Genomic DNA, 12956 nt, shown 5'->3' with positions numbered 1-12956 from the left:
TAAGTTCTCTCAACAAATTTTAAGTTGTTATAACTAAATCGCAGCCACATTTTTTAGTGTTGACAGATAAGCAAGGAAACAAGAAATAAAATAAATGCAATAAAAGAGGCAGCAGATTCAGTACTAGAGGCAAAAATAAATGGGTTTATTTAATGTTGTTGTGCAATCCACTTCTGTTCATTTGCACAACACAATTTAAATGGAACTGATACAAGAAGATTTTGATTCATAATCATCAGGCCTGAAATTAAGTTAAAAAAAGAAAGTGCTGACTTGATACTGTTTTTTTTAAATGTTGTAAATTCAGAATGTTAAACATTCTCAGGATGTCATTATGTCATAATATTCCTAGTCAAGAAAGTCATTGCATATCCTAATGGCATCTTCTAATGAAATTGCTGACAAAACGGATGTGAAGTGGATCATCAGGCAAGGTTTACAACCTCTGGATCAGGTTTGAGGGTCCATGTCGCTTTAGAAATCATTAAGATTCATTTTATATGTTGTAGTTAAGCACAGTAGTTTCCCATACTAATTGGTTGTATCCCAACATTTTTCCAACTTAAATACATGAGAAAAAAAGCAGTATTGGCAATTTCTAAGAGCACTTTATTATCGTTTCAGGATGTCGCTGTTGCACTATATAACTTTTTATGGTTTGGATGAAGTACTTAACCTTTCCCTCTAAGCTGTTCTGTGCTTTATTTCATCATTTCCTATATTTGCCATTATAAAGACCAATGACCATAAACATAAGTGCATTCTTCTCTCTCTGTTGCCATGTGTTATTCTACACATGTATGCAGTTAAAAACCAATCAAAAATAATGGAGTAAGCGTTTTATCCACACACCCATCCAAATCAGAAACATTCTAGAGAGTTCTTTCTCAGCCTTGGCACATCAGTAGTCCTGGAATATTGAGTCCTCCTACTGAGATGTGTTAGATCCCATGTGACCCACTCAGTACCCTTCATCTGCCCAGGTCACCTCATAGTCTGGGTAATGGGTTTTTATCTTCTCTGTGGAAACAGAATGGTTTGCTTTTCCAAATCCCTGGAACAAAAAAAAAAAGAAAAAAAAGAGGAAGAACTGATTATGGGATCATTACCTTTAAGGCGTATAACATTAAACACAGGAAGATCATGCATACCATGGAATAACCGTAGACGTGGATCTTCTTTGCGTCTTTGTCGTGTTTGATTCTTCCACCTCCGAGACACTCACAATCCAATCCTCCACTTTTCTCCAGTTCTCCAGCCACACGGTCATAGATATCAGCTTAAGGAGATACAACCTTATGAAGGTTTTGTAGCAAGACACAAATAAACTTTTGTCCTCCTATCAAATGTGCAGTGAAAGTTCCTAAAAACTGTAACATGTCTAAAATGATACGGTAATGAACTATTTTGTATTTATAGTAACTCAAGTGCTTCATTGTAGTTGCTAATATATATAATTTTTGTTGTTGTTGTAAGAACTTAAGTAAAATGACAGCCAGAGAAGTTGTAAACATATTATATACAGAGGAAAAATAGTTAAATACATGTAAGACAGAAAAGGCCAAATCACAACCTTTGTATGCAAATAGACGTAAAAAGGAGTTAATTTTAATTTTATGCAAAGCTTTTAATCAGTTCACTAAAAAGATTCTTTGATTGGCCATTTCTGCAAGTGAACTAGAACGACTCGTAAGCTTAGAAAATTTGTTCAAAACACTGATTCGTTTCGTTTAAGAAACATCACTATTCTATTCTAAAACAGTAGCAATGTAAGTCAATAGCACATATTATTTTACTCAAAATGTAATCTTAAATTTCTTTAAAAATGAGGCATAAAGCTCACCAAGACTAAACGATTCGATATTCCCACTAAACTTAAAGCCAAAATAATTGTCATTGTCAGCTGTTATTCAGCCTTAATACTATTTTAAAATGTATTTTCTGACATATCCAAAACCGATTGCACGTGTTGTTAATAAATGTGCACACTCTTCCATCTGTCTCTCCTGTCATTCATTCAAACATATGAACGTATCCTTACCATGATACTCGGCCCATGCGTATCCTCTCACAATATCAACATATGAATCATCATCTTTGCTGTGAACCCGTATGAGGACGTATTTGAAGACGCCATTGGGATCTATATCAGCCTCTGGGATTTTAGCGAGACGTTCGGCGGACATTATTGCAAAAAGCGATACTGAAAACCCCTAACACGACAGCTAAGTTTAGAACTACAGCAACAGAAAAGCGTTTCATTTACCACTGCTGTGTTTTTGGCGAACTTGAATGAACATATTCATATTAGCGACACCTACAGGGTTGGAGAAAAATTACAAAAATGAACACAGATGGCTTCCCTGCCTTTGAAGTTACCTTTCAATGTTTATGCAAAAAAAAAGGAAGTAGAATTTCTGTGCAATATTTTGATTATAGTTAAGTTTTATTTACACATTATGTAGATTTAATCCGACTTTTGCAGCATTTCAAAATTATTTCAATCCTTAAAGCAACTTAGGAAAAGGAGTGCTTTAAAACTATAAATTACTTCTACTCTACATTGATTAAACCCCTTAAGTTTCATTTCATTTGTTATAATTTGCTTTTATTCATTTTGGTGTTAGTATTTACATTTTTTATAAACATTTATTATTTATTGTTGTCTTTCAATGTATGCTGTTTGTATTTATTTTGGATGTTCTTAATAACAATGATAATGCCTGCTTTTTATGTAGAGATAAAGAAAAGAAAGAAAACTATAGTGGTGAACTAAAAAAAAGAAAGAAGGAAAATCACCATAGAAATTAACATTACAGTTACCGTCCCTACATTAAAACTGTGGTAACATAGTATTAGTCACCACTGCGTTAAAAAAACGATATACATGAAATGAAAAACTAGCCCATAAAATAAAATGACAAAGATTTCAAATTATTTACCATATATACTGAAGTTCCACAGTATTATCTTGATATGATTTTACTATGAAACTAAGGGGCTTCTTAGACTTTTTTTTAAAGTAGTAACAAATTGTACTATGCTATTTTGGTTGTGATAAGTATGGTTACAATGAAAGAAATCTGCAAGGGTTAATGGTTTAATCTATAAATTGTGAAGCTTACATAATTAACAATTAATAATTATTTTACAAAGAGATTCTGTCTGTGCAATACTCACTAAAGCCCACAAAACATTCAACATGTGCTTATTTGTACAAATGTTTATTTCTTCAGACTGGGGAAAGCACTAACATAGTTGATGCACAAACATTTTTATACATAGATTAGATTTTGAAAAGCACATAGAAGGACAGAGAATCTGCAAATAAGTGTGGCTACTCTAGAGAAAAGTGCACTCCAAGCACCTCTCTGGAGCTCTTCAGGAGCTCTGTGGCTGAGTCAAACTCCAGCGGTATCGTCTTCCTTTCAGCCTTGAGTTCTCGCTCCATTAGCTGCCATTCAAAATGTGGAGGGCATAATGATTAGTTGAGCAATTATAAACTTACAACACAGGGCAAACATTACTATCAATATTCACAAATCATGTTCTAGTAGTTTATGGAAAAAATGTTGCTAATTACCTCAAAAGTAGAGAGCTCTAGCAGCACACTGATGTCATCCTCTTGTTCAGAAAGAGGCTCATTGATCATCATGGCGGCCTTGGCCACATCTGGATGGTAATGCTTCTGTAATGTCTAAAAAAAAGATTTGCCTTTTTTAATGGATTACTTTTTAGATATTCAAAGGTTAATTGAGTTTGTGGATGGTGAGCCTGTCAATGTCAATCAAAAAGGACAGCTCCAAACAAGTAGCAATATGAATAGTTGTCTTGTGGTCTTACCTTGATCTCCCACAGGCTGCTCTCCAGAGCATGACACTGAGTCGGATCTTTCTCTTCCATCACATATGGGTCATCGCAAGGCTCTGATTAAAAGCATTGACAAGAACATTTATTTATTATACAGAAAAATGACAATTGTTCCTGTATACCACCTATTAAATTTTGGTTAAAATGAAGAGGATTGGTTGAATAAATAAATAAAAATAAATAAATAATTAAATTTATAAATAAAATACATTTATATAATTTAAACAAAATTGAAGTTATATATATATATATATATATATATATAAATACTAATATGAATAAATACTAAAAATCAATAAATACAATTCATATTTATTTTTAATAAACATTTTTTAAATAAATATTTATATAATAAATGTAATAAAACAAAATAAATACACAAAAAATTAACAAAATAATGTACAAAAGTATATATATGTATATATATAGTAAAACATACAAAATATGTATATATTTTACACAAATAAATGTTTATAAAATACTTTTTAAATTTAAATAAACAAATTCAATTGAATATGTCAACAACAAACAACATACAAATACAAATCTACATATACAAATATATAGTAAATAATACAAATAAAATCATTTAAAATGTATGTATGTATATATGTATGTATGTATATATATATATATATATATATATATATATATATGATGAAATAAATAAGTATGAGTTAACATGTATGTTTATTTATAGCCAAATAGTAACTGATGTTAAATAAATAAATATTTTGAATAAAAATACATAATTGGAAGATTCTATCAGTAAGGTACCTTCTGCAGCACTGGGTTTGTGGATGAGAACTTTGCATGAGGGGTGCCGGCGAATGAGATTACAGATGAATGGCAGAAGTATGAGGAGAGCTGTAGGTGGCGCTGTGAGAGACAGACGAGCGAGACGCTTCACAAACGCTGCCACCAGGTAGACTGGCAGATGTCTGTCAGAGAGGTCAGAACATACGGGTTACAACTGTATTCAAGATCAAAACATGACACTGATAAACTGCTTATATCGATCTTTAGTCAAAATAAAAAGTATTAAGTTTAAACTTACGTTGAAGACAGGAAAATGTTTGCCAGGTGGAAAAAACGTGCTCTGTACTTGACATGAAAGATGGAGGGATCCAGCAGATTGTACAGCTTTTTATAAAAATCTGGGTAATCCCTACACAACAAAAACAGATATGGTTTTTTTTTTTAAATATGAAGGTGTGGATATAGATCAGAGAACTGGCTTTTGAAATGGTTTAATACTTACAAATTATGTTCATGGATGAGGACAAACAAGCCATTCAGAGCCAACAAACTGATCGCTCCACCTGAGTCAAACACAGACAGATTAGTGTTACAAAAACAAATACATGTGATAAAAAGCAATTAATTACAATCAATTATGAATATGCAGATATATTCAAAATAGCCCAATAATTATTCACTTTTCAGTTATTGGGCCTGTTACACTAAACAACCAATGCGAACAAAAACAAACAAAACAATTAACACTAAAGGAAGGAATAGAAACATACTGACCATCAAGAAGAAATCAAACACATGTTTTAATGAATGAAAATGGATGTAAATGCCATCACAGCACAAATAAAGTGAAGTAAAGCATTGATCCCCTGGTGAACCCTGAACTCACCAATCTCATAGGCGGCGCTCAGGAAGTCAATCATCATTGTGGGATCACCCATCTGTGGCAGTATAGATTCATGAAGGATGACCAGGATCTTCTTGTACATGCTGCTAGGTAACTATGGGAACCCACAACACAGTCAAAACACCACAGGAAAGGTCTTTACACACATGGAGTATGTAATGAGAATCTATAGAAATAGGGTTGTTTTACCTTGTACTTGAGAAACACCAACCACATTTGCTCAAAAGCTCGTTTATGCTCCTGTAGGAAAAATTAAGATATTTATAATGCCAGAATGAACTTTGGACAGAATAAATATACATGCAGAAATTTTGAATTTGTTTACCTTTAATCTGGCTGCTTTCCAATCCTCGTGTTTTTCTTATAAAATCATAGAAAAATGGTATTTATAAGGGACACCATTTTTATTGGTACAATACAGTGTACATTGGTAGTCAAAAGATTGGAATAATTTATATTTATAATGTTTTTGAAAGAAGTCTCTTATGCTCACCAAGGCTAAATTTATTTAATTAAAAAATACAGCAAAACATTTTAAAATAACTGTTTTCTATTTTAATATATTTTAAAAAGTAATGTATTCTGGTGATGACAAAGCTGAATTTTCAGCATCATTACAGCATCTTCAGTGTCGCATGATCCATCAGAAATCATACTAATATGCTGATTTATTGCTAAATTATTATCAGATATTATTGGGGATCAATTATTAATAATGGTTCTTATTATCAATGTTGAAAACAGTTTTTTGCTTAATATTTTTGTGGAAACTGTGATACATTTTTTTCAGGATTTTTTGATGAATAGAAAGTTCAAATAAACAACATTTAGATATAGAATCTTTTGTAACATTATAAATATCTTGACTGTCACTTGAATCAATGAATGTGTCCTTGCTGAATAAAAGTATTTATTATTATTATTTGAAAAAAAGATTGTTCCCAAAACTTATAAATGGTAGTCTATTCCACAAAAACATGAATCAGTACAACTGTTTTCACAATTGACAATAAAAGGAAATGTTTCTTGATCAACAAATCAGCATATTAGAATGATTTCTGAAGGATCATGTTACATAATGACATCACAGGAATAAATCTTATAAGTTCATCATAAGTTATTTTAAATTGTAATAATATTGCACAATATTCCTGTTTTAACTGTATTTCTCATCAAATAAATGCAGCGTCTGTGAGCATAAGAGACTTCTTACAAAAACGTAAAAAAAATCTTAATTGTTCCAAACCTTTTCACCAGAGTAAACAAAACCAACTTACTCTCTTGTTTGACAAGGAAATTTGTCATTTCTGATGCTTGGCTGGGTATGTTGATGGTCGAGAGGAGTGTGAACACATTATTCTGATACACAGGCATCACATCCTAAAAAACAGATCAAATTATAAAATAAGCCTGTTTAACTGATGAACAAATAAATACGCAAACATTATAAAAAAAATATTTTAAAAACTGGCTATGTAAACTAAACCACACTCACCCTTTTGTTTCTGCCCATAACTCTGGTTATGTTGTCTCGTACTGAACTCATGACGTAGTAGCGCACATCATCCTTCTCCATAAACTCTTGAAACCTGGAGATGAGCAGTGACATGTCCTCTTTCTCCGAGAGAAGATGCTTCACCAGGGCCTATGAACATGAGAGCGAGACACTTTATGCCCATATGGAGTCAGTGAGCAACACACATCAATATCAGCTGTTGTTATAAATTAAACTGACCAGTATGAGCTCCCTAGGAAAGTTGTAGTGTTCACACCAGTCCAAATTCTGGAGAGGGTGTTTACCTTCCGCTGCAACAAACTTCATCAGGGCACAGAGGGACGTCTCCTGAAAATATGAAAATAATGGAAATCAATATCACACTGTTACAGTGTTGCAATAGTTAACTAAAACCATTAAAAATTGTTTACGGTAAATTAAATTTACCTTTAATAATATAAAAATGACAAACTTGAACAGAATACAGAAAGTTAAAGGTTAAAGTACTAAAATAACTAAAACAAAAATAGTTAAAGCTACATAGAAACAATATTAACAACAACAAAAGAAAATAACAATAAAACAAGCTAAACTTAAAAAAAAATAAAGCTAATTTAAAATAACACTAGTGTGTTAGTTATTGCATATCTCATAGACATTTGTATTACACATTTGTTTCTAATCCAATTTACTGTATGTGCACATGAAAACTTGATTAAAAGACCAAGTTTATAAAAACTAAATCATCATGCAATTTGAATTAACCCACTCACCTTCACTTGGAAAACTTCATGGCCTATATTTTCCAGAAGAAGTTCCACACAACTGTTGTAACGGTGTCTCATAAATATATGGTACTTCTCTTCAGCACTGAGATCACCTGGAAAGAGACCCAACCAAGTACACACCACACACACACACACACACACACACACACACACACACACACACACACACACACACACACACACACACACACGATTTCCTCTTGGTAAACTACATAGAAATACACTGGACAGACAGATGTCTGTTCACTTTGCCCCTGTGAGGTAAATCACGAATAGAAGTTTACCATGCATGAGGTCTTCTTCTTTCGGCAGCTCACCAACATAGAGATCTCCTCTGTCTAACAACTCACAGAAAATCTTACTGCAGGCATTAGTGGCGAAAATGATTTCCTTTTCCTTTTCGGACTGCAAGTAGAAAAAAATGGATGTTTATTGATTAACACAATTAATGTACAGAACTGAACATAACATGTCGAATTCAAGAGACTCCATTATGAAATAAGAATAACATACCTGTAAATATTCAATGACGTCGAATATGTCGTTAGCATGTTTCCTGTTTTGAATTATACGATCTGTTTTAGTATTTATATCTTTCTTATATGAAACCTGGCTGCTTTCTTCTTTCACGTTGCTGTCCCTGGACGGCGCCATGATTGTTGCTCTCTAGTAAGTGTTGTCGTGTTGGTGTCAAAGGGTGAGGTCGCCCCTAGTGGTCAGCTGGTGTTACCATGAAAAAGGAATAAACTGGTACAACAGCGATTATTTACGAACGTTCAATTCCAAATAATTATAAATTAATTTAAACTTTTCACTCACTCAGTTTAACTGCCTATTAAGGTGTTGTCGAAAGCAGTATGCAAGTCATATTTGTCACGTGACACCAAATACTTTTCATTGCGCCCACCACAGGCTGGACCAATCATAATGGTTTGTGATGCGAACAGAGTAAGGAATTGTATTTAATTGTCTGTTATTCAGTAGTCTGTCAAGGGCCAATTCTTGAATGTATTAAATTTAAAAGATGGCACGTTCTAGTTAACAAAATTCTTCAGCAAAGGAAAAAAGCCTTGATATTTGAATGTGACCAGAGCATGTCTAGTGACTCAATGGAGGATTCGGCTGACACCATTCGCCCCCTAGAGGAAAACACGTGGTAAGGCATCACATGTTTCTAATTCACAAACCTTTACAATCTACTAATAATACAGAAGGTCCAATAATAACTGAACTGTAATTTTTTTTATTGCAAATACACATTAAAACTGTTTAACAACGTTCAACAAACGAAAACGTAAAGCTTTAAAAAAATGTTTTATTTCAGAATTATCATTACAGCACAAACTTTGGAACTGAATGTTAGCACACAAGTAAAAACCAAAATAAAAGATTTAACAAAAAAGAATGTCTTCATCTCAGTGATTCAGTCAGATGCATTTCCATCTTCGTCATCATCCTGAAAAACAAAACAAAAACAAAGTGTTTATAATCCATAATCATTTTCAATGATTTCAGAGAGAAAAGTAGAGACAGAGCAACACTTCCTCACCAGCTGCCCCAACTATGAGGAAAATAGAATCAGGTTAAAGTATTTCAAATATTTGATAATTATTCAAAATTGAAAATACTTTACCCTGATTTCAGAAAGTCAAACAATAAGACACATATGAATATTCGGTAACACTTTACAATAAGGTTCATTAGTTAACTACATTAGTTAACATTAACTAATAAAGAACTGCACTTATACAGCATTTGTTCATCTTTGTTAATGTTAATTTCAACATTTACTAATACTTTATTAAAATCTTGTTAACATTAGTTAATGCACTGTGAACTAACATGAACTAACAATGAACAGCTTTATTTGTATTAACTAACATTAACAAGGATGAACAAAAATAGTAATAAATGTATTGCTCATTGTTAGTTCATGTTAGTTAATACATTAACTAATGTTTAATAAAGGAACCTTATTGTAAAGTATTACCGAATATTCATTAGGTGAAAAAAGGAGATTGTATGTTACAACAATTACACACCAGCTCAACAATACCCACTTTGTTCTCTTGGCTTCCTGTGGCCGTGGCTTCAAAATCGTGGATATATAGCGTAGCCATCCAGTTCACCATGGACTTCTCCAGGAGCTCAGTCTCCACGATGCTCGGATAAATGTGCTTGTCCTTAAAAGCAGCGACGGCTTCTTCTTCCTCAGTCCATTCCAGTGTCTCGTGGATGCCATCTCCTCCAAAGCGTTTGTTGTAGCGGTCAAAGTGCACTCTCTCCAGCACTAACCCCAGCCCAGGAGCCTTGGGAATGTCAACTTTCTCCTCTCCCCAGCTCCTCTCGATCACCCCTTCATCCACATATCCTTTAACTACAGCGATCACAAGGCCGATCATCTTTCGGATCTGGTGCATCATGAAGCTCTGGCCTCTTACTGTGATGACAGCAAACTCAGCTCCCTGTCTCACAAAGGGCTCTCCGCAGGACATGTGGGTGATGTAGCGCTTGGCGCTGGGGTCCCGAGGACCTTTTTGCGAAGTGAAACTGTGGAAGTTGTGGGTGCCTTTGTACAGGCCACACAAATGGTTGACCTTCTGAAGGGTCTCTGAACTCACACGGAATGACGTGTCCTCCTGGTTATAGTCCTTCGGGGAGAAAGACACAGTAGGGAGCATGTAGGAATACGTTCTGGCATCACAGTTGTTTTTGGAATTGAAGCCGCCCGTGACTCTCTTGTATCCTGCAAATTTGAGAAAATGTAAATGTGATGCAGAGATTTCTGTCAGTATTAATATTGTAACTAAAACTATTAAAAAAAAATTTCGGTAATTGAAAATAAAGCTGAAATCAAATCAGATATAAATATTAGAATATTATTGAAAATTAGAAATAAAATAAGTACTAAAATGACTAAAACTAAGATAAAAACATATTAAACCTAAATAGAAATATATATAAACTAATAAAATGACAAAAGCACATTGACTAAAGCAAAATTAAAATGAAAACTGAAAATATAAAAATAAAAGAGCACAATATTATTAATATAAATGCAACAATAGTAGTATATAAATGATACTAAAATAATACAGATTTCTAGGAAATACTGTATGTAAAGAAACCTTTAGGTTAGACCTAAAATTCTTATGTGAGATGGCAGATGAGCGTTGATTTTATCCAGGATGTTCTCAATCATCCACACCTTCAGAGACACGACCTGACCCGCCGCAGAAACACCCTGTCAATGCAATGAGAAGAAATCAGCAACTATGCTTAAAATAATAATATAGTGCTGGGCAAAGATTAATCGCATCCAAAATAAGAGTTTGTGTTTGCATAATATATGTGTGTGTACTGTGTATAATTATTTTGTATATATAAATACACACATATGCATGTATACATTTAAGATTTTTTTTAAATTTATATATAAATTATTTATATTTATATATAATATAAATTATGTATAAATACATATTCAGTATATACATGCAAATATTTCTTAAATAAATACATGCATATGTGTGTATTTATATATACAAAATAATTATACACAGTACACACACATATATTATGCAAACACAAACTTTTATTTTGGATGCGATTAATAGCGATTAATCTTTGCCCAGCACTAATAATATATATTTAAAACAGATTTATTTATTATATATAGTATTATTTTATTTTACTTCATTTTACTTATGTTAATTATAGTGCATTTTTATTTTTGTTGATTATGTAAAAATAATCTTCAAAATGTATCAAATCAGTTTTATAGTTTTTGTTCATTTTTAATGTCAGTTAACATTGATTTGATTTCAAGTAACGGAAATGTTTTTATGTTTTTTTAGCAATAACTATAATAACACTAATAATAAAATGCAGCAGGTTAAAGTGTCCACCTTATCCGTTCGCGCACACCGCTGGAAAGACATCTTCTTCATGTCATCTCCATGGCCCTCTGGAATACATCCTGCTCTGACAAGAGCAGTGACCAGCTCATCCTCGATGGTTCGGAACTGAGAGTTCTTTGCATTTCTCTGGATGAACAGGATAAATATTAATACTCTGGCAACACAGCAATCAGTGTTGGGTGTAACTCATAACTAAGTAATGAATTACATGAGTTACTTGTGATTTAATTGCATTAAATACTGTACAGACTACAGAACAATTCTAAAACAATGGTGGATTTAACATCAACATTTTACGACTAATGTATGTAAAAAATTTGTTTTTAATGCAAGTTCTCCATTTAAATACTTGGTCAGTTCAAGAACAATTATTCGGTTTTATATTATTTATTTGAATGAATTAAAAAAGCAGTTTCATCCATCCTTGTATTGTTTAACTAGTCGAGGTTGATATGGGATTTAGAGAGAGTATTTAGTACAGTGATTTAATCACTCTGTTGAAGATATAATAAGAAGCTAGTAATAAATTACTTTTTTTTTTTTTGAGTAACACCCCACACTGACAGCGATATATAAATCATATCATAACTCACCTGCATCCCATAATAGCCTTTGCCTGAATATGCCATCAGCAGGGCCACTTTTTTCTTGGGGTATTTCTTCTCATCTTGGTCTGTTTTAATCTTCTTGTCCTCATGTTCAGTCTCAACGAGCGCATCATCTGCTGGTCTTTTCAAAGCTTTGACTGAATCCTCAGTCATCTTGCAGGACATGCAAAATACACGGGATTTTAATATTGGACCTGGCCACCCTGAAGAGCATTTCAGTTAACGGTGAACACTAAAAGAACATTCATCAATTACTTTACAGCAGAACGCATTAAGAAACGTACCTTTGATTTTGAGAAATGGGATAAATGACGTGATAAAATATGAATGATCCGACAGGACCTCAGCATGTCATTACAAACTCTCCAGTGAGGATCTCACAATTATCTTTTGTACAAAATCGGCATGATTTGCAATAAATGCTATTGATCTGGACAAATGACTTCTGACAGCAGTATCATCTATCTTCACTGCAACAACTTATGTACTTCCCCTGTACCATGATGAATACACCCACGTGGAGTGGCTGAACTTTCACATCTCGCCGAATATCGCGAGAACTAAATTGGGTTGCCATGTTTTCAAAAAAAGTTGCCAAGAGGGGAGCCATGT

At 33.2% G+C, this 12956-nt stretch overlaps 3 protein-coding genes across 4 annotated transcripts; all 3 read right to left on the bottom strand.

Annotated features, from left to right (window-relative positions):
- Nucleotides 1-124: 124 nt before the first annotated feature.
- phpt1 (phosphohistidine phosphatase 1) lies at nucleotides 125-2279 on the bottom strand. Its single transcript, XM_082140279.1, has 3 exons — nucleotides 2042-2279; nucleotides 1152-1279; nucleotides 125-1054 (listed from the first exon to the last, which is right to left on the bottom strand). Exons 1-3 carry the CDS (start codon nucleotides 2184-2186, stop codon nucleotides 962-964), a joined length of 366 nt encoding a protein of 121 aa, XP_081996405.1. The 5' UTR covers nucleotides 2187-2279; the 3' UTR covers nucleotides 125-961.
- A 929-nt stretch (nucleotides 2280-3208) lies between these two features.
- noc4l (nucleolar complex associated 4 homolog) lies at nucleotides 3209-8503 on the bottom strand. Its single transcript, XM_082140247.1, has 15 exons — nucleotides 8330-8503; nucleotides 8101-8221; nucleotides 7802-7908; nucleotides 7269-7376; nucleotides 7029-7178; nucleotides 6811-6913; nucleotides 5859-5893; nucleotides 5723-5773; nucleotides 5516-5627; nucleotides 5132-5192; nucleotides 4928-5038; nucleotides 4648-4811; nucleotides 3844-3926; nucleotides 3584-3697; nucleotides 3209-3454 (listed from the first exon to the last, which is right to left on the bottom strand). The coding sequence occupies exons 1-15, from the start codon at nucleotides 8468-8470 to the stop codon at nucleotides 3338-3340; spliced, it is 1578 nt and encodes a 525-aa protein (XP_081996373.1). The 5' UTR covers nucleotides 8471-8503; the 3' UTR covers nucleotides 3209-3337.
- Nucleotides 8504-9111: 608 nt separating this feature from the next.
- pus1 (pseudouridine synthase 1) lies at nucleotides 9112-12875 on the bottom strand. 2 transcript variants are annotated; one of them, XM_082140262.1, is made up of 6 exons: nucleotides 12629-12875; nucleotides 12330-12547; nucleotides 11725-11862; nucleotides 10958-11060; nucleotides 9877-10562; nucleotides 9112-9272 (listed from the first exon to the last, which is right to left on the bottom strand). In XM_082140262.1, the coding sequence occupies exons 2-6, from the start codon at nucleotides 12507-12509 to the stop codon at nucleotides 9240-9242; spliced, it is 1140 nt and encodes a 379-aa protein (XP_081996388.1). In that variant the 5' UTR covers nucleotides 12510-12547; nucleotides 12629-12875; the 3' UTR covers nucleotides 9112-9239. The 2 variants fall into 2 exon arrangements, with proteins under 2 accessions (XP_081996388.1, XP_081996387.1); XM_082140261.1 differs by having other exon boundaries at nucleotides 12330-12497; nucleotides 12629-12874.
- Nucleotides 12876-12956: the final 81 nt, after the last annotated feature.

The sequence above is a fragment of the Leuciscus leuciscus genome, assembly GCF_965113295.1.
Source record: "Leuciscus leuciscus genome assembly, chromosome: 16".
Lineage (NCBI taxonomy): Eukaryota > Metazoa > Chordata > Actinopteri > Cypriniformes > Leuciscidae > Leuciscus > Leuciscus leuciscus.
This window is presented reverse-complemented; position numbering and strand designations above follow the sequence as displayed.

Coding starts and splice junctions, on each gene's coding strand:
- noc4l (XM_082140247.1), bottom strand. CDS start 8,470: ATGGCGCCGTCCAGGGACAGCAACGTGAAAGAAGAAAGCAGCCAGGTT. Junction 7,377..7,801: donor ATGAAGTTTTCCAAGTGAAG/GTGAGTGGGTTA, acceptor TCATATTTTCAG/GAGACGTCCCTCTGTGCCCT. Junction 5,628..5,722: donor TGGTGTTTCTCAAGTACAAG/GTAAAACAACCC, acceptor GGGTTCCCATAG/TTACCTAGCAGCATGTACAA.
- pus1 (XM_082140261.1), bottom strand. CDS start 12,694: ATGCTGAGGTCCTGTCGGATCATTCATATTTTATCACGTCATTTATCC. Junction 12,498..12,628: donor CCCATTTCTCAAAATCAAAG/GTACGTTTCTTA, acceptor ATGTCCTGCAAG/ATGACTGAGGATTCAGTCAA. Junction 11,061..11,724: donor GGTGTGCGCGAACGGATAAG/GTGGACACTTTA, acceptor TTGCATTGACAG/GGTGTTTCTGCGGCGGGTCA.
- phpt1 (XM_082140279.1), bottom strand. CDS start 2,186: ATGTCCGCCGAACGTCTCGCTAAAATCCCAGAGGCTGATATAGATCCC. Junction 1,280..2,041: donor CGCATGGGCCGAGTATCATG/GTAAGGATACGT, acceptor TATCTCCTTAAG/CTGATATCTATGACCGTGTG. Junction 1,055..1,151: donor ACGTCTACGGTTATTCCATG/GTATGCATGATC, acceptor TTTTTGTTCCAG/GGATTTGGAAAAGCAAACCA.